Raw genomic sequence first — 20,715 nt, forward strand, 5'->3', positions numbered from 1 at the left:
AATGAAGTTAGGATTTGTTTCTGTAATACCAAACTGGAAAAAATCTTATCTCAAGTCAAAAGTTAAGATAGGACGACTGAAGATAGGAGGTTTTCTGTAATACGCCCCCTGGTCTACAATCACGGACTCGGACAAAGGCTACATACAAAGTGTTTATTCTTAAGCATGAAATGAAACCTAACTTAAATACAAAGTGCATTGGAGATTATTCTTTGGGTAACACTTTTCACATTTCTGAAAAATCTATAGGGCCTAAATAGATAAGAGCCATTGGTAGGCCCACATTCTGTTTCACAGTTGAGTAACAGAGCACTGAAACAATCATAGACCTAATTGAACAAAATATCACAGCAAGTAAACCAAATAGGTTAGGCTACAGCCTATGACCTGTGCTACAGGCTACTGCAGACTGCATGTCTATTAGGCCTATTCGACAATGTTTTGCCGACATGACCTATATATATATATATCCTAATATACTATCACACAATTCAACACTAAAACATGTTTCTATGTGTTAAGCCAGCATCTGCATGGATGCATCTATGTTTCTTGTAGACTATCTGGTGATTGGTTCATTGCGGACACTCTGTTGTTGATGAGTTAGTTGCTGACAGCCACTGGGAAGCCGTAAGAGTCTCGACTGGCCCCTAGTGGGTCAGACACGTCTCGCTTGGCCTCCAGCCACCAGGTTGTCATCTCCCCTTTGCCCTGTAAAAAACACAAAACTATGCATCAAAACACTGCCACTTTACCCGGTAAACACCAGAGTGGGCATGGCACGCACATGCACGCACACACGCACGCACGCACGCACACACACACACACGCACGCACACACACACACACACACACACAAACATGCACACGCACAGATTCAAACACACACACACACATGTATACAAACACACGCACACATGCAACACACACACACGCATACACACGTACGCACGGACGCACACACACACACACTTTTCCCATAAACCAAGGAACAACATTAAAAACATTTCCCCTTCCCCCTGTAAAACAAAGGACCACACGCATCAAGACAGCCTCCCCAAAATGAGCAAGGACTCCTGGCCTACAGTATGGATCTGCCCCCCATTGCCCAAGAGACCTGCCCCTGCCCCTGTCCCTCTGTGTAACTAAATGAAGGGCAATAAGAGAGACAAGCCCCTCTGTGTGAGAGATAAGACGTGGCCCTCTGTTTTAGTAAGCGATAAGACTGGCTCCTTCATGTAAGTGCCCATCTGTGTCATGAAAGATAAGACTTATTGCCCCTTCTGTGCGAAAAAGACTTTCGTGTATGCAAATGAGAGAAGGCGTGTCCCTCTTAGTAAATGGCTAAGAGATGAGGCCTGCCCCCCTGAATGACTGATGAGGGGACTTAAGAGAGGCTGCCTCGTCCACATGGCCAGATGAGACCACCAGCCAGGCTCGTGATGACTCTCTTCCCCCCGACCCCCTCCCCTCAGGGACCAGAGGGGCCCCACCCCACCTCAGGACACAGGACACATGACACACATACACACACACGCACGCACGCACGCACGCACGCACACACACACACACAGATTGTTATCTGAGGGTCTTTCTAACCCCACCCTTTCCCTCAGGGACCTAAGGGGGCCCTTCATATACTCCATCTGAGTGCCTTATACCAACCACACCCTTACACCTGGGCCCTTTGTTTGAATTATATGCCAATTGAGTACCTAAAGGTATATACAGTATCGCATCATATCACAGGAATTATTTTAACTATGATCCAAATACGTATGAAAATGCATTGGATTGCATTGCAAAATGCATTAAATTGCACTGCAGAATGTAAAAATGATACAGCTAAGAAAGTGCATGAAACAATACATTCGGCCCCATCAGTAGATGTCCTCTGAAGGTTCCCAATCCCTCCTCTGAAATCACATTTTGCAAATAAGCTAGGACCTCTTTCTTCTTTTCATCCTCTCCTCTCCACTCCACCTCCTCCTTGTCCTCTGCTCCCCTCCATTCTTCTCCTCCGGCTGTGTGCATATATCTCCGTGCCAGACAGGAATGTGCCTGTGTGTGTCCTTCGGTGCTGATCTCTATGGAAACCTCTCGGAGCACGGCAAAACATTTTCAAGCCGTATAATTTAGCCCCACATCAATTCTCGTTAGCACTGAGGGTGAACGTGTCTGACGGGGCGGACGCCTCATCTGCCTTGGTCCGTTGCCAAGAGTGCGAGGTGTTTTGATTCGCCCTGCAGCATGGCCAGAAATCCTCCCCTCTTGGGCTGATAAGTGATAACTAGTGACAGTGTGATGAAGCATGAGCAAAGTAAACAAACAAATGTGAAAATATGAGCCCCGTTACCCTCACAAAAATGAGACACGTTAACTTGACTGTGTAGGCATAACCTATAAACCTCCTATGGGAGCAACACATGACCTCCTCTCCCCTCTCAGCAGTGGTTCCCATTTGGGGGCCCTAGGCAAAACAAACATGGGCCCCTTTTTAGATGCGTCCCAGCATCTCTATAAGAGGGTCTGTCTGTCCGTCCGTCCGTCCGTCCGTCCGTCCGTCTGAAACGCAATTGTGTCTGAAACGCATTCCTTCAATTGTTCCTTCATGTGGCCACAAGGCGGCAGACTTGCCATTTTGGACCGGAGCGAATGCGTGCAAGCATACCCTTTCTAACCGGATGCTAACGTTGGCGAAAAGTAGCCTAGCCACAGGCTAACTGACAAACGTGAGGCCAACAACTCAGCCGATCGTGATGTACGCCACAAATAGACCAATCGACCTCATATTTAGAAACTACAATGTTGATTTCTGCCTTCGATTTTCATCAGTTAAGAAATCTAGCGTCGGATTAACACATTATTAAGGTAGTAAAGCGAGTTGTCGCCATGTTTGTTTTCCAGAATCGGGTAGAGAGCTCACGTGCAGCATTCTGGGTAATTGAGTTTCACTGCTTTGTGCCTTGACGGTGAAGCTGGTATTGAAAAAAAGTCCATAACGTGAGGCCAACAACTCAGCCGATCGTGATGTACGCCACAAATAGACCAATCGACCTCATATTTAGAAACTACAATGTTGATTTCTGCCTTCGATTTTCATCAGTTAAGAAATCTAGCGTCGGATTAACACATTATTAAGGTAGTAAAGCGAGTTGCCGCCATGTTTGTTTTCCAGAATCGGGTAGAGAGCTCACGTGCAGCATTCTGGGTAATTGAGTTTCACTCATTGACAGTAAATAGAAGGTTTCACTGCTTTGTGCCTTGACGGTGAAGCTGGTATTGAAAAAAAGTCCATAAGCGCATGATTCACCCAAACGGTTTTATTTATTTATTTATTATTTGTCGATGTTTAGATTCTTTCCCACATGCACATACTGCTGAAATGGCGTGATACTAAAGGTTGTTAGGCCTAATAAATGTCTGGTAATTTGTTCATCTAGGCTATGTGAAATTTCAAATCATAGCCTATGGTTCTTTTCCAAATCCAATAATGATGATAAGCTTATTATACCCTAAACTGCAAAAAATAAAGCCATGTCTCGCCATTTTGCTGCCTTGCTGCCTGCCACAATATTTGGAGTGTCCATGATGACCAATAAACAAAAAGTACATCCTCGGGGGGCGTTGACAGGCTAGGAGGAGGCCAGGGGGGGGGCGTTTTGGGGGGGGGGGGGGGGGGGGGGGGGGGCATAGTTGGAACTGGCATAGAGGGACGCATCTGTTGTCCGCCTGTCGGCCTTGTTACAGTTTTTCTCGATTGCTTCCACACAATTTCTGGTACTTCACACACAATTTTCGGAACATCTGACCCATTTCCCAACTCCCCCAACCAATGTCACTGAACACTAAGCACAATTCCTTCTTTACACTCACATTTCAGTTTTAAAACACACTCTTTTCAAACCACTACACACAATTATCTGGATTACACCTAATTTTCATGAAGAAAATCCTTGGTTGTCGCATTGAACACACTGTCATTCAAAATACTAAAATCAACTGCCATACTATGCTCACTTCCTCATCAGATGGGCAAACTCTTTTCATACCGGTTTGCAATCTGAAATCATCACCCCATAAGGACACACATTGCATGTGATATTGACAAAAACATGAGTGAATGCAGCGGCGTAGAACAGGGGGGGAAAACCCTGACTCATTCTTAGGGCCCAGACCACTTGGGGGGCCCACCGGGGGCCCTCCCATGGAAAATATGTTTCTTCTTTCATTTTTTTCAAACATTATTTTAAAAATAATGCCAATACATGTTGGTAATGTATGTAATTCCAATGTTCTCTGGAAATACATCTGTTGAATTAGATATACTCTGCAAATCGGCTATATTCTATATCAGACACCCCCATTATCACGCATTGGTTTAGTCCACCCGCTCGCGGACTTTTGATTGTACAATATGCGGAATCAACACTCACTCACGTCATTATTAGGCATTAAACTCAGCAGCCGGTTAGCAATGAAAGACTTCTAAAACACCAGGCTTTCACAAAAAGAATAGAAAGGCAAGAGAGACAGGGGAAACAAAATGAAGGAAAGCAACTGCAGCTGATTTCTTGCAAGAAAGGTGAGCCCACATGTCAAAATTACAGCCTACAAAGTAGGATACCTAACTGATTGTCCCATTCCCATTCTGTGTGGCTGTGATAGCCGATGTCAAATGAAAAAAAAGAATCCCATTTTGTTGGCTATTGTGATAGAACCCATATTTGTCTTTGATAGGCCTATATTCATAACAAGTGTCCCAAAAGACTGGGTCGATGTTGGTTCAAATATCCAAATGATAGCAAAGCTATTTGTAAAATGAATCCCACTCAATTTCAGAAAATGTCACAAACGTGAAGATGCCCCCTGTCGCAGCAGGTGCAAATGGTGTGAACTTGAGAGAAGGTGAGCCTATTTTAGCTAATATCCTAGTCTTGAAGAAAAGCAGTTTCTCAACCGGGTGCAATGCTGCCCGCCCTGGTCATCAAATTTCCAGATAATTTGATTCTGTCCTCGTAACGATATTAATCGACATCATGTTCATGAGTTGCCAATGTCAAGGTGGTGGTGCAAACAGCTGTCAGTCTTGAACCTTCATTCTGCTTTTATTTTGCGGTCTCAACACTCTCAATAGGAAGCTCTAGTTACTTGGCCATGTCTCTGACCATCTGACAACGCCCGTTACAGCTGAAGTGTGGTAAAATAATGACGAGATTTTGACGGGGCACCAGTCTGCGTTTTGAATGTTGCTGACGCCATTCTAATCTGCGCAAAGCGCAAGAGATGACCCTGTTTGCATAGCACAAGAAAAGGGGCAGAGTTGCTACCTACCTCCGTGCTGAGCAGGTAGCCTATCTGCATTGAGTGCTCATGAAAATTACAACAAGGTAGGCTACTGTGAAATAGTTATTGGCCAATTTAAATATGAAATTATATGCAGTAGCCTAATAAATAATGATTTCAAAGAAATAAATAGCCTAACTAGGTTCGGGGTGCCCTGACTTTAAAAGGTTGAGCGACATCAAATCCAAACAGCGATACTTTTGTTCTATTTACTCTGCTTTACCGCAGGTTTTAAGCGACATTTCGAAGTCAGCTTCTACTAGTAGCCTAGGCACAGCTGATTCTCTTTTCCTTGCTCTCCCAAACACTGATACGGGCAAACGTGACGTGCGTGCTGGGCAGTGCAAGTGAACGAATGTGCGCGCGAGCGCCTGTGTTTCTGTTCAGCGATGCACATTGAAGAAAGTTCAATTCAACATATCAATGTCTCGTGTGTCCATACTCCATAGTGCACGAAATAGTAGGCTGGAAGCATTGTGAAGAGAGATTTACCAGTCTCTCTCCTCCCCCTCACACCATAGTGATGAAGTGATTAAAAGTCATTCCTATGAATATGATAGCCTACTTTTCATAACTGGTAATGTGAAAGATTAAGACATTTTATATTTTTATTATGTCTATTATGTCATATGATTGAAGATGAGAATGATTCAAGTAAAGGAGAGGAAAGCATAGAGGGGTATTCTGAGGAAGGCAAGAAGGATGACAATATCAGGAGGTAGGCGTGCGTGGGGGGGGAGGGGGGGGTTGTTCCTAGGGCCCCAAATTTGGTGCTACGCCCCTGAGTGAATGCAATGAGAAAACACATTTGTTACAATAGGTTACAAGAGATCACTTTCATGTGGTTACCCAATATTTTACAATAAATTAGTGCAATTTTTTAAATGTCAGAAAAATATGTAAAATATACACACATCTGTGTACTCCGAGTCTAAAAACAATATTTCAGTATTTTACAGTTTTTCTCGATTGCTTACACACAATTTTCGGAATCAGTTCTCGAATTCTCAAAACTCACACACAAATCTCCAAACCTCACACGCAACGGGCAGAACTCTTCACTTCCCCTGAAAAATGCACGTCTTGTCTCAAAACAGTGTACTCTCTTCTAAAAACCTCATTTTGTTCTCAAATGACACACACAAGCAGTCATTTCAATACACTCTTATATGAACCATTGAACACTAATATGCACAAGGTAAAACTCTATACTCAACTTGACACACAGCAGAAACTTATTTTCTTCACTGTTCTACTTACTAAAGAGGGTATTTTTCTGTAGTAAAATACTGAAATATTGTTTTTAGACTCGGAGTACACAGATGTGTGGCAAAAAATATATTTTACATGTGTCATTTGAGAACAAAATGACCTTTTTAGAAGAGAGTACATTGTAGACAAGACGTGCATTTTTCAGAGGTAGTGAGAAGTTTTGCCCGTTGTGTGTGAGGTTTGGAGATTTGTGTGTAGAGTTTTGAGAATTCGAGAACTGATTCCGAAAATTGTGTTTAAGCAATCGAGAAAAAAACTGTAATTATTTTGCTGGTGGTGGGAAGGACTTGGGGGCCCTTGCAGAGAGCAGATTTGGCCAGTCAGCCTATTGGTAAAACAGCCTCTGTCCCCCACTGCTGGTAAGTAGTGACAGTGAGAGCAAACATGAGCCCACATTTAAGACTTACAGACTTTTATTGTCATTCTAGAGTTGCACATACAATGAAAGTAGCTGGAGAGGCTAAAGTTGAAAGCATGAGACCATATGAGGCCGGTGATGTTACCTTGACATGCAGCGGACCCCTGCAGGCCAACACGTAGCCCTTCAGGGTGTGGAGCAAGTCCGCTGTAGGGCCACTAACCTGGATCTTCAGAGCTGGAAGAAGAGAAGAGAAGAGAAGAGAAGAGAAGAGAAGAGAAGAGAAGAGAAGAGAAGAGAAGAGAGGAGAAGAGAAGAGAAGAGAAGAGAAGAGAAGAAAAGAGAAGAGAAGAAAGGAGAGGAGAGGAGAAAAGGAGAAGAGAAGAGAAGAGAAGAGAAGAGAAGAGAAGAGAAGAGAAGAGAAAAGAAGCAATGAGAGAGGGGAGAAAATAAGAAGAAAAGAGAAGTAAAAAAAGAAGAGAAGAGAAGTAAAGAGAGGAGAGGAGAGGAGAAAAGAAGAGAAGTGAGAAGAGGAGGAGAGAGAGGAGGAGGAGGAGGAGGAGGAGGAAGAGGAGAGAGGATAAGGGACCAGAGGACAGGAAGGAGAACACATGGGGGGGTATGAGGAGAGTAGGAGAAAAGGGAAGGGAACAGGATGAGAGAGGAGGAGGAGGATGAGGAGGAGAATGAGAACACATAATAAAAGGGCAGAACAACAGACATGATTTACAGTGCCCTCCATAATTATTGGCACCCCTGGTTGAGATGTGTTTTTTAGCTTCCAATTATTTTATTTTTTTTCTAAATAATATGGGACCTTAATGGAAAAAAAGAGAAAAATCCAACCTTCAATACAAGTGCATTTATTCAGTGGGGAAAAAATCACACATAAAGAAATAATTATTTGACATCAAATAATGTGTGTCACAATTATTAGCACCCCTGGTGTTAATATTTTGTACAACCCCCTTTTGCCAACAAAACAGCACCTAATCTTCTCCTATAATGTTTCACAAGATGGGAAAAGACAGAAAGAGGGATCTTCAGCCATTCCTCTTTGCAGAATCTCTCTAAATCATCCAGAGACCTGGGTCCTCTCCTCTGTACTCTCCTCTTCAGCTCACCCCACAGGTTCTCAATGGGGTTGAGGTCAGGGGACTGAGATGGCCATGGGAGGAGCTTGATTTTGTGTCTGGTGAACCATTTCTGTGTAGATTTGGCCATATGTTTAGGGTCATTGTCTTGCTGAAAGACCCAGTGACGACCCAGCTTCAGCTTTCGGGCAGAGGGCAACAGATTTTGATTTAAAATGTCCTGGTATTTCAAAGCATTCATGATGCCATGCACCCTAACAAGGTTCCCAGGGCCTTTGGAAGCGAAACAGCCCCACAGCATCACTGACCCACCCCCATACTTCACAGTGGGTATGAGGTGCTTTTCAGCATGCGCATCTTTCGTGGGACGCCAGACCCACTTAGAGTGTTTGTTGCCAAAAAGCTCAATCTTGGTCTCATCTGACCAAAGCACACGGTCCCAGTTGAAGCCCCAATACCGCTTGGCGAACTCCAGACGCTTGCGTTTATGATTGTGAGTGAGGAAAGGTTTTCTCCGTGCATGCCTCCCTAACAGCTTGTTGGCGTGTAGACAGCGCCTGATGGTTGATTTGGAGACTTTGTGACCCCAGGATGCTACCATTTGGTGTAATTCTGTAACAGTGAGCTTTGGAGATCTTTTGATTTCTCTTACCATCCTCCTCACTGTGCGTGGTGGCAAAATAAACTTGGGTCCTCGTCCAGGCTTGTTTACCACTGTTCCAGTTGTTTTGAACTTCTTAATTATTCCTCTCACAGTGGATATGGGCAGCTGCAGTTGAGTGGCAATCTTCTTGTAGCCTCTGCCTGACCTGTGAAGGTCGACGCACATCTGCCTCACTTGTATGCTGTGTTCCTTTGTCTTTCCCATGTTTAAGAGTGGATAAGAGAAATGGCCTCGGTGTCACATCATATTTATACCCCAGGGAAACAGGAAGTGATGAATTACTAATTAAATGTTCCTACATACTCTGGTAAACTTTGTAAACTACTGTAGAAATGAAAGAAATGCTTCAATTATATTTATTTCCTGGGAATTGTTAAGGGTGCCAATAATTGTGGAACAGGTGATTTAATGAAAAATAATTATTTTTTAGTCAGGGATTTTTTTTATTTTCTTACAATTCATTTGAGTTGAAGGCTACATTTTCCTACAATTTTCAGTGTAACAGTATTCTTCTGCAATAAACACTGAATTTATTTTAAGGCTTTTAACACATCTCAACCAGGGGTGCCAATAATTATGGAGGGCACTGTATATACCGAGCCACTGCTGTCATGCTGTGAACTATTTTGAAATTGGAGCATACAGTGCATTTCAAGACTGTGGTTGTTTGGATGTACAGCATGACACACTGGGGTGTAGTGAAGGGAGACCACATATATTAAAGCCGATTACACACTTTGTATAATTACAAAGCAATGTTACATTTTCACAGGGGTGGCAGCTTAAGATATCCATTGTGTACTCACACTGGTTCCCACGGCACACATACTATATTTCATCCACCTATAGCTTTCTTATTCTCTCTGTGATAACTAGTTTGGACGACTCTCTAAATACGTACATTAATAAGTAGTGAACTGAGAGCCACAGTGAATGACACCTGCAGTTATCAGCGATCAGTTAAAACTTAGGCCCCCTGCTAATTACTCAGTACAATAGCCTACTTAAATATCGCTATCACTACAATACAATTGCCACAAAACAATATCATTGTGACAAACTGTCTTAAGTGTGTTTACATCATATCATCACAGGTGGTTTTTGCATTGAGGATGGTCATATAATTGCCCAGGGACGTGTCCAATCAGGGGACTTGTCATCACATTACGGTATTTGTTTTCCTGCATTCAAAGTTATCTTCCACACACCACACTCTTCCTTATTGTTGGTGCACCTCTGAATTAGTCAGACAATGTATGGGAAAAAATGCACTCAGTTTCTTCTTTTATTTCTTTTTATTTAATCATTGCAGAGTTTACCCTCAAAATTGCTCTTTGCTCAGGGCCTCAGATATCCTAAACCACCAGTGCATATCATGGGGTGTGGTTGACAGAATGAGCCGTGCTGCTTTGTAACCCAGAAATGAGGCGCTCATCAGAGTGAGTGCTGTGCTCCCGGTTCCCAATTTCCTCTGAATTGAGGCCAGTCGTGTCCTATTATTAGGGAGGATGCGCTATAGTCTCAGACTAGTTTTCTGTGCCACTGACAGCAATTGCCACCCGAACCTTCGGGTCAAACAAGAGGACACATGCATGGCAACGTCCTTGGCTTGGGTCAGGCACGGACTCTGTGGTGGCACGGGACATGAGGCAAAGCATGGGCTCAACAGTGCCAGTTTGGTGACATAAGGTGTAAGGCAGCATAGGCGTGCACAGATAGGGAAGAGGTGGTGCTAAAGCACCTGCCCCTTTGCCCCACTGCACAATCTATTGTGGTTCATGTTGACATGAACATTTACAAATACTTGACGATCAAAAGCGTGTGACAAATAATGCCCGAAACAATATATACAGTGCCCTCCATAATTATTGGCACCCCTGGTTGAGATGTGTTTTTTAGCTTCCAATTATTTTATTTTTTTTCTAAATAATATGGGACCTTAATGGAAAAAAAGAGAAAAATCCAACCTTCAATACAAGTGCATTTATTCAGTGGGGAAAAAATCACACATAAAGAAATAATTATTTGACATCAAATAATGTGTGTCACAATTATTAGCACCCCTGGTGTTAATATTTTGTACAACCCCCTTTTGCCAACAAAACAGCACCTAATCTTCTCCTATAATGTTTCACAAGATGGGAAAAGACAGAAAGAGGGATCTTCAGCCATTCCTCTTTGCAGAATCTCTCTAAATCATCCAGAGACCTGGGTCCTCTCCTCTGTACTCTCCTCTTCAGCTCACCCCACAGGTTCTCAATGGGGTTGAGGTCAGGGGACTGAGATGGCCATGGGAGGAGCTTGATTTTGTGTCTGGTGAACCATTTCTGTGTAGATTTGGCCATATGTTTAGGGTCATTGTCTTGCTGAAAGACCCAGTGACGACCCAGCTTCAGCTTTCGGGCAGAGGGCAACAGATTTTGATTTAAAATGTCCTGGTATTTCAAAGCATTCATGATGCCATGCACCCTAACAAGGTTCCCAGGGCCTTTGGAAGCGAAACAGCCCCACAGCATCACTGACCCACCCCCATACTTCACAGTGGGTATGAGGTGCTTTTCAGCATGCGCATCTTTCGTGGGACGCCAGACCCACTTAGAGTGTTTGTTGCCAAAAAGCTCAATCTTGGTCTCATCTGACCAAAGCACACGGTCCCAGTTGAAGCCCCAATACCGCTTGGCGAACTCCAGACGCTTGCGTTTATGATTGTGAGTGAGGAAAGGTTTTCTCCGTGCATGCCTCCCTAACAGCTTGTTGGCGTGTAGACAGCGCCTGATGGTTGATTTGGAGACTTTGTGACCCCAGGATGCTACCATTTGGTGTAATTCTGTAACAGTGAGCTTTGGAGATCTTTTGATTTCTCTTACCATCCTCCTCACTGTGCGTGGTGGCAAAATAAACTTGGGTCCTCGTCCAGGCTTGTTTACCACTGTTCCAGTTGTTTTGAACTTCTTAATTATTCCTCTCACAGTGGATATGGGCAGCTGCAGTTGAGTGGCAATCTTCTTGTAGCCTCTGCCTGACCTGTGAAGGTCGACGCACATCTGCCTCACTTGTATGCTGTGTTCCTTTGTCTTTCCCATGTTTAAGAGTGGATAAGAGAAATGGCCTCGGTGTCACATCATATTTATACCCCAGGGAAACAGGAAGTGATGAATTACTAATTAAATGTTCCTACATACTCTGGTAAACTTTGTAAACTACTGTAGAAATGCAAGAAATGCTTCAATTATATTTATTTCCTGGGAATTGTTAAGGGTGCCAATAATTGTGGAACAGGTGATTTAATGAAAAATAATTATTTTTTAGTCAGGGATTTTTTTTATTTTCTTACAATTCATTTGAGTTGAAGGCTACATTTTCCTACAATTTTCAGTGTAACAGTATTCTTCTGCAATAAACACTGAATTTATTTTAAGGCTTTTAACACATCTCAACCAGGGGTGCCAATAATTATGGAGGGCACTGTATATATAGCCTCTATAGCCTAGTAAAGCATCGTTCACACACGTCGCTGCTAGTTACTCGCTCAGCGAATGAAGTCAATGTCTATGTGTTCCAGCAAGACGAGGAGGTGTGTAGGAAAGTAGTGTACAAGCGATGCGATTTGGGTGGATCCCGAGTTGAAAATATTTTAACTTCGAGCGAGGCAGTAACCAATTGGAATGCAGAGTTTGGTGCTTCTCACCTGTGCATTGGCATTTAAAGCCGCTGGAACGTTTAGCGAACGTTCCATGAGAGAGTGGCAATTAGGTGAGCGAGCGAGAAGCTAGTAACTAGCAGTGTCGTGTGTGAGTGTAGCTTAAGGCAGCCATAAGTTCACGTTCATGTAAGTTTCAATGTTTTCATCTCATGTCTGGCAAGAGGCACATACTGTAAGTTGCGTGGTGCCAGGTACTATTAATCTGAGATGACTCAAAGAAAGGCAGACAAACACCCATAATACTAAACTATATAAGCACAAACACAAACACATGAATAGAACAAGACATTTCCATCCTTGCCAGGAAGGAACAACGTGTTTTTGTAGCACTGGGATCCACACATGGCCACTGTGAGACAACAGCCAGAGGAGGCATGCTGCTGTTAATGTGCAGTGAACGATAAAAGTCACAATTTTATAATTGCTGTGTGTGTGTGTGTGTGTGTGTGTGTGTGTGTGTGTGTGTGTGTGTGTGTGTGTGTGTGTGTGTGTGTGTGTGTGTGTGTGTGTGTGTCTGTGTGTGTGTGTGTGTGTGTGTGCGCGTGTGTGTGTGTGTGTGTGCGCGTGTGTGTGTGTGTGCGTGTGCGTGTGCGTGTGTGCGAGAGAGAGAGAGAGAGAGAGAGAGAGAGAGAGAGAGAGAGAGAGAGAGAGAGAGAGAGAGAGAGAGAGAGAGAGAGAGAGAGATCCAGAGGGCTGGGCTGCTGCTGCTACTGTGCAGTGGATGGGAACTGTCACAAAGGATTTGGCTGCTCTGGCTGCCTGGCATGCAGTTAAGTCTACATGCGTGCCTGCCTGTGGCTCACCAGCCAGTCAGTGGGAGCTATTCAAGTCCTTATTTCACCAAATGTTTTTAATGAAGGTTTCTTTGTGGTATTTCTTACACTAGGACACTACAACTACTTGAATTGTTCAATATATTATCTGTCTACAGTGTACTGTACATGTTAAATAATGTGCAAACAGAAGGACACCACACAGTCCCATTTGGGATGAATAAAGTATCATTATTCTCTTCTATTCTTCTCTACTCTACATCCTGAACAACCGTACTCTAATGTGCTTACTGTACTACTTCTAGCTTCCTAATCCCGGTAGCGGATGTCTCCCTGTGTGTTACCTTCGCTGGTGGATTCCATTCGGGATGCCGTGTTGACTGTGTCGCCGAACAGACAGTAGCGCGGCATCTTGGTCCCCACAACACCAGCAACCACAGGGCCTGCATGGGGTTCAAGTCGTAGACTTTTTTATTTTCATTTGCTCTTTTACTCTGTACTGAAGTACTGACGTGTATAAGTAGGCCTACAATGTGATGTAATAATGTAATATCAGACTGCACTGATGGACAAGGCATTATGAATATATCAAACATAATCAAACCTCATAGGTTGGTTGACAGTTCTTATAGACTCTGAGACTGGAAAATCCCATCTGTATTCACATCTTGTATAATGTGTATACAAACTCACTACTCATTATACCATTTCCTATGACAGGAGATGACAAACATCACCCATTGAATACACGACTGTCAAAGATGAAGTCCCTGATGACCATGGCAGTGCTATTATAGCACGATTATATAGTATGATCATATATAGTATGATTATGTATGCATCTGTGATGGGCCAAATGGGCATATTCCAAATGGCCTTGCTTTTCCTGTCCAATTCAACCAGGTGAGTGAGCATTCAACCAGCCAATCACCTGTCTGAATTGGACGGGTGAACCAAAGTCGTTAGGAATATGTGACACAGAATTGTAACTAAAGTTGTCCATGAATGTTGTCCATCACTGGTCAGCATATCTAATATGGGCTGCTGTGCTGAGGAGGCGGCCCTCACCTGAGTGGATGCCAGCCCTGATCTTGAGCTGGGTGGTGGGCTTATGGGGGATCTTGAAGGCGTGGCACACGCTGATGAGGTCCAGAGCCATGCTGGCTATCTCTCCTGCATGGTTGATGCCATTCTCCTTGGGCACGCCCGACACCACCATGTCTGATAGGGCAACACAACACAACACAGCACATGAGTGTGTGTGTGTGTGTGTGTGTGTGTGTGTGTGTGTGTGTGTGTGTGTGAGAGAGAGAGAGAGAGAGAGAGAGAGAGAGAGAGAGAGAGAGAGAGAGAGAGAGAGAGAGAGAGAGAGAGAGAGAGAGAGAGAGAGAGAGAGAGAGAGAGAGAGAGAGAGAGAGAGACTAAGAACAGGTGAGAAAGAGACTGTGTGTGTGTGTGTGTGTGTGTGTGTGTGTGTGTGTGTGTGTGTGTGTGTGTGTGTGTGTGTGTGTGTGTGTGTGTGTGTGTGTGTGTGTGTGTGTGTGTGTGTGTGTGTGTGTATATAGCTTGTCTGCATAGCAGTGGGCTGTGAGTCTACTCACAGGCATCTCCTATGGTCTCCACCTTGTAGACGTCATAGTTGTCGATGATGTCATCGAAGGTGGTGTAGAGTTTGTTGAGGAAGTTGACCACCTGGTGCGGGGTGCTGGAGCCAGAGAGCTGCGTGAAGCCCACGATGTCACTACAACACAATTACATTATTATTAGCCCCATAATGTACACCGATTTGTCAGTGGAACGCCTTAATATTGGTTGAAAAAATGTACTAGTGCACTACTATGACACTACAGAGGGGTAAGGGAGACACTATTTCAGGTCACTGCATAGAAACATCATAGACGTACAATTACATATGAAACATGCTCTAGACTCATGTGCACAATTAGCCTACATTTCATATGCCATAGGGAATCAGTGGGACAGAGATACTGTGCCAGTGAAACATACAGTAGGTCATAGATCCAATATACTGCAATAGTATTATTACAATACTAGAAGCACTCAGAGATTTAGAAAATGGAATGTCAAAATTCGCCCTATCGCCCTATAAAAATCCTGGATTCAGATCCTGATCTGGATCACCAAAATTTGTCAAATCAATAACTCCAACCAATGTAATCAAAATTTGTTCACAACTTTTTGAATTATCCTGCTGACAAACAGACACACAAACAAACAAACAAACCAACGGGATTGAAAAGATAACCTCCTTGACGGAGGTAATAATAATACATTACTACATTAATACATTTATACATTACTTTTTTAACTCTCAAGAAGATGCGCACTGCGTCAAAACATCAGTCATTATGTTTGCACCACAATAACTAAAAAGTATCTGAGTGGTTCAGTCATCCCTGGCCTTGTCTTCTGAAGTCGACCAGATTGCTTTCCAATGTAATAATACTGTAATACAATTATGTCATGAATGACCAGAACTGTATGATGTGTTGTCAGTCACAGCAGGGACAGAGCAGAAACACAGTTATTACACACAGTCCCATATACCAAGACAGACGCTCTGTCATGTCATGTCATGTCATGTCATGTCATGTCACTTCTTCAGGGAAAGACCAGATACATAAAATTACATAATATATCCAGGAGGAAAGACAGACCTACTATGTCACTGAATGGCACAAATCAGACTGACTACAATCACTCTATATTGATATGAGGTCATTGGGGCTGATAGGCAGAAGCTATTGCTTATGTACATCCTGGGTTGTGTGCAAACCATTTAACAAGCAAGCCGGCTACTGGCCAACTAACCAATTGATTAACTGACAGACCAACAGACAAACCGACAGAGTGGCAGACAGAGTCGGTGCGCGTAACAAAACATCTACTAATGATTGCTGTTGCTTCTACACTGTAACATCAAATCTTTGTGATTGTTTCAAAGATTATTACCATCCCATCTGAATATGTGACACTGTATATGTGATATCACAATGTCTGTCCAAAGTGCAACACTCATCAGCAGCCTTATAGACCTGAAATACACGATACACACTCACCTGACATGCAAAGTGATAATACAAACCTTCTCAACAGAACTGGACAGTGATGATAACATACATCTACTCAGCTGAAATAGACAGTGATAAAGAGAGCTTCTCACCTGAAGTAGACGGTGGCGTTAGAGTAGCTTTGGGCCTCAGCTGTGCGGCCCTGGCGCAGGTCATCAGCCACTGGCTTTGGCAACATACCTGAGGAAACCAGCCCACAAGCAAAATCAAATAGGACATTTCATTACACTTGACAATTACAACTTTCATCCTCTTTCTGGACAGAAATAATAATACCATGTCTGTCTATTCAATAGTTTATGCACTAGAAACACAAGCAAATAACTTTGTTGTTGCTACTATGATAACCTGACCAACTGTTCTGTGCTATACTGTGTTTTGCACTTGTCTTCTTGTCTACAGCCTTGACTATTTTTCTAAATGTCAAATGATTTAAATGTGTGAAATGTTACTTATTACTTCATTACAGCATTATTACTTATTACTTCTTACACTTATTGGCCCTGTCTTGCATTTGTCCTGTTATTGTCAGCCCTGTGCACTGTATGTCTATGTCTTTACTTGGGATAGAGAGAAACGGTATTTCAATCTCATTGTATACCCTGTAAAAAAAACTGGCAATAAAGTCATCTTGTCTTGACTTGACTTCAGTCAATGGTTTGTGATGTTACTTGGCCACTAGATGGCGGAGTGGGATTGAGATCACCGCTGGAGAGCCCTGCTGGACCACTCCACCTGCTATGTCATTACGCTGCTTTGAAGCACTGGGGAAAAAGCATGTCGTAAATTACTGTAGAGTAAGCGGTCCGTCTTCTGCTTCTCTTGGAGGAGATCCTGTGTGCGCTCGGCCACAATCGCCTCCAAATGCTTACTGTACTTCTCCATCTGATCACATGGGAGGGGATTAACAAAAAATATGATTATTGCATCAAAAACTTATAAAAAACATATAAAAACAGAGACTCAAAGTTCATGCTTTGTAGTGACCGACATTTCTGTTGTCTTAGAAAATAGTCTAGTAGGCCTAGTCTAACAGCTGTAAGAGCCGCACACAAACCTCCCATATAGTATTTTTAAAACTCTGCCCTGCTTCACCAGGCACAGACCATTCACTGCACGTATCAATGGGCTTCACTTTATAGCTCAAAACACACACAAACGCACGTACGCACACGCACGCACGCATACAGGCACACACGCATGCACGCACGCACGCACGCACACAAACGCACAGCAAATACAGGTATGTCAACAAAATTAATATTTGAAGACCACTCCGCAATCAATACACCTGCTTAGTACACCCCTGTCACCTTAGTATGGCCCTACCCTAGTATTCAAACATGATTTGTTTATTTTTTAAACATGTCATTGTCGATGTTGTCAATGTCTACGTTTACATGATGGTTTCAATTTTGAATGAATATTCAGAATGAACTACGTCTGTCAAGTTTACATTGCACTTGAAGTGCAATGAAGTGTTTACATGATGTTTTCAAAGTGGAATTGTGTTTTAGTCGGAATGAAATTGAGTTCATTCAGACTTATATGTCTGCGGCCGGCAACCAAGGCTACTGTCAATGTATAATGACAATAAAAGTTTTTTTTTCTAGTGTGCTCTTCATGGGCAAGTCAATGCACCCACCAGGTTCATCATCATGTCGACGGGGCTGACTTTGTGGGGGTTCATCTTGTCCAGAAACTTCTTCACCTGCTCAAAGGTGGGCCTCATGGCAGAGCTGTGGGCCCAGCACCTCTTGATCAGCTGCAGGGGGAGGAACACACAACACCTGAAGTGACCTGACCTCAAAACCCAAACCTGTGTGTGTGTGTGTGTGTGTGTGTGTGTGTGTGTGTGTGTGTGTGTGTGTGTGTGTGTGTGTGTCTGTGTCTGTGTGTCTGTGTGTCTGTGTGTGTCTGTGTGTGCCTGTGTGTGTGCCTGTGTGTGTGCGTGCACGCGCGTATGTGTGGAGAGAGGAGTTGATTAAGGTTAACTTTGGGTTCCAGAGTCTCCCTCTGGTGGCGTAGTCGTGCAATTGCATAGAAAGTGGTAATTCTTACCTTGGGTAACAATTATTAAAACGTCCACTCTGCTACACATGCGTGCGTCTGTGTGCATGTGTCAGGATGAGCTGTGTGTATCGCAGGGCCACACAAAGTCAGTGTTATCACAAAGTCAAATCTATCATGCCATATGTGTGTATGTATCTGCAGTTACTTCCCTCACAGTGTGTGTGTGTGTGTGTGTGTGTGTGTGTGTGTGTGTGTGTACGTATGATGTGTGTGTACCTCACAGTAGTCCGTCTGGTCAGGGCAGTCGGTGTCTGCTTTGCCCGGCCTCAGCTCCGGCAGCTGTGGTCTCCACATCACGTCCAGTTTGAGCAGCTCTGTCTGCTCCTTCAGTTAGAGTTAATATAAATATTATGTATATTGTTAGATGTGTGTTTGTGCACGTGTGTAAGCGTGCACACAAGCATATGTGTGTGCTGCGTGTGTGAGTGTGTGTGTGTGTGTGCATGCGTGAGTGTGTGTTTATGCGTCGTGTGTGCAACTCACAGTCATGAGGTCACTGCGGGAGGCAATTTCCACTAAGATAATAGAGTAGCTGCAGAGAGAGAGAGAGAGAGAGAGAGAGAGAGAGAGAGAGAGAGAGACAGAGACAGAGACAGAGAGAGAGAGAGAGATCAAATACAATAATCCCTTAACAACTATTTGATTGGTTACACACTTTATTATTATATAGCCAGACACCCGTATTGCTTTGTGTACCATGGCTATGTACACACCTCTCAGGTTTCACAAACAAACCCTTTCCGTCTCCCCTAGGTGTCACATGGTGGGATCGTGGCAGTTGCTGGAAAGTAAACATTTGAAGGCGGAAAAACATCTTGCTGCCCTTCATTGATATCCTGTCTCCATCCTCTTCTCCCCTCCATGGTCAAATAATTGACCACCTGTGCACAGCATGGTGACCAATGCAGACATCCTTCATCCTTAGTAACACCTACAATGAACGTTATACATCTATCCTTCATTCTTTTTACCCCTCTGGTCAAACAGGACTTTGTGTAAGCTGTATACCTCTACGTAGACCACCTGACATATCATTGGCCAATGACATCCTCCACCCTTCTGGTCAAACAGACCACCTGTTTGTGTGTCGACCTTTGTGGAGGCATTCTCCTCCCTCCTGGTCAAACACACCACCTGATATACATAGAGTACAGTGTGTACTGTATGTTGGCCATTATGGTGGCATCCTCAACCCCCCTCGTCAAACAGCTCACCCATGTCATTCGGTCAATACGGTCACATCCTCCACCTGACACCTGAGCCCCGGCCCCACTTTGAAAATCACTGATCAAGACCACCTGGCCAGTAAAACTTCGGGAGTCTAGAGCACCTGAGATACCGTTGAAGACTCCCTGGCTGGCCTACCTGTATACAGGTCAGTGACGTTTCAGCAGTAGCACACGTCAAGGGCGGTGCAATGGCAGCCAATGCCACAATTGCATGGATTTGTTTTGTTTGTTTGTTTTTAGTGGACTATCTAATAATCATATTCATTGCAGCATATCAACCACCAATTACTGAGTAATTGTTTCTCAACGGGGCACTAAAACCCCCCAGGGGGCTTTGGGGAGCTCCAATGGGGTGTTTAGATACAGTTGAGTGGGAGAGGGGCTTGGTTCCCATTTGGGGGCATTAGTCTATTTTATTTTTCAATACTAAGGGGGGCATTGGCATGCTTATGATGAGGTCAAGGGGGCGTTTGTCCAAAAAACGTTGAGAACCACCGGTCTAGAGCACCTGGAATACCTGTGAGGACTCCCAGGCCTACCTGTATATGTCGGCAGGTGCGGTGAGGGAGGAGGTGCTGCCCAGTAGGACTTCAGGAGCCGAGTAGATCCTGCAGGGGCTGTCACAGTGGAACGCATTACTGATGGACTCAAACTCCTCTCTCCTGTACGCCTCCAGGCTGTAGTCTACATGGATGCACACGCGCACACAAGAACACACACACACACACAAACACACGCACACACACACACACACACACACAAACAAACACACGCACACGAATACACACGCACACGAACACACACACGCACACGAATACACACGCACACGACACGCCCACAAAGACACACGCACACACAAACACACACACATACATGCGGGCGCACACACACACACACACACACGTGCGCATGCATACACACACACGCACACATGTGCACGCACACGCACGCACGCACACACACACACACACACACAAACAATAGTATACTGTAGTTGGCAAGGGGTATCACAGTGAAATGTGTTGCTGAAGGCCTCTACTCAGAACTTTTTAAAACAAGATACTCACAGTTACACATGTTTTAGTAAAGAAATATATTTCAAACGGTGTCA

The 20,715-nt window shown here is 43.9% G+C and overlaps 1 protein-coding gene across 1 annotated transcript in view; it reads right to left on the reverse strand.

Moving 5' to 3' along the window:
- Positions 1 to 206: 206 nt before the first annotated feature.
- LOC134451590 (atrial natriuretic peptide receptor 2-like) overlaps positions 207 to 20,715 on the reverse strand; it is a 38,651-nt gene continuing 18,142 nt past the window's right edge. Inside the window, exons 14-24 of the mRNA XM_063202095.1 lie at positions 20,144 to 20,288; positions 18,859 to 18,907; positions 18,592 to 18,699; positions 17,948 to 18,067; positions 17,094 to 17,187; positions 16,395 to 16,482; positions 14,812 to 14,951; positions 14,279 to 14,431; positions 13,555 to 13,653; positions 7,122 to 7,213; positions 207 to 711 (exon numbers count right to left, since the gene is read on the reverse strand). Of these exons, the coding sequence (XP_063058165.1) occupies positions 604 to 711; positions 7,122 to 7,213; positions 13,555 to 13,653; positions 14,279 to 14,431; positions 14,812 to 14,951; positions 16,395 to 16,482; positions 17,094 to 17,187; positions 17,948 to 18,067; positions 18,592 to 18,699; positions 18,859 to 18,907; positions 20,144 to 20,288 (1,196 nt within the window). The 3' untranslated portion in view covers positions 207 to 603. The remainder of the gene's footprint in view (positions 712 to 7,121; positions 7,214 to 13,554; positions 13,654 to 14,278; positions 14,432 to 14,811; positions 14,952 to 16,394; positions 16,483 to 17,093; positions 17,188 to 17,947; positions 18,068 to 18,591; positions 18,700 to 18,858; positions 18,908 to 20,143; positions 20,289 to 20,715) is intronic.

The sequence above is a fragment of the Engraulis encrasicolus genome, chromosome 6 (assembly GCF_034702125.1).
Source record: "Engraulis encrasicolus isolate BLACKSEA-1 chromosome 6, IST_EnEncr_1.0, whole genome shotgun sequence".
NCBI lineage: Eukaryota > Metazoa > Chordata > Actinopteri > Clupeiformes > Engraulidae > Engraulis > Engraulis encrasicolus.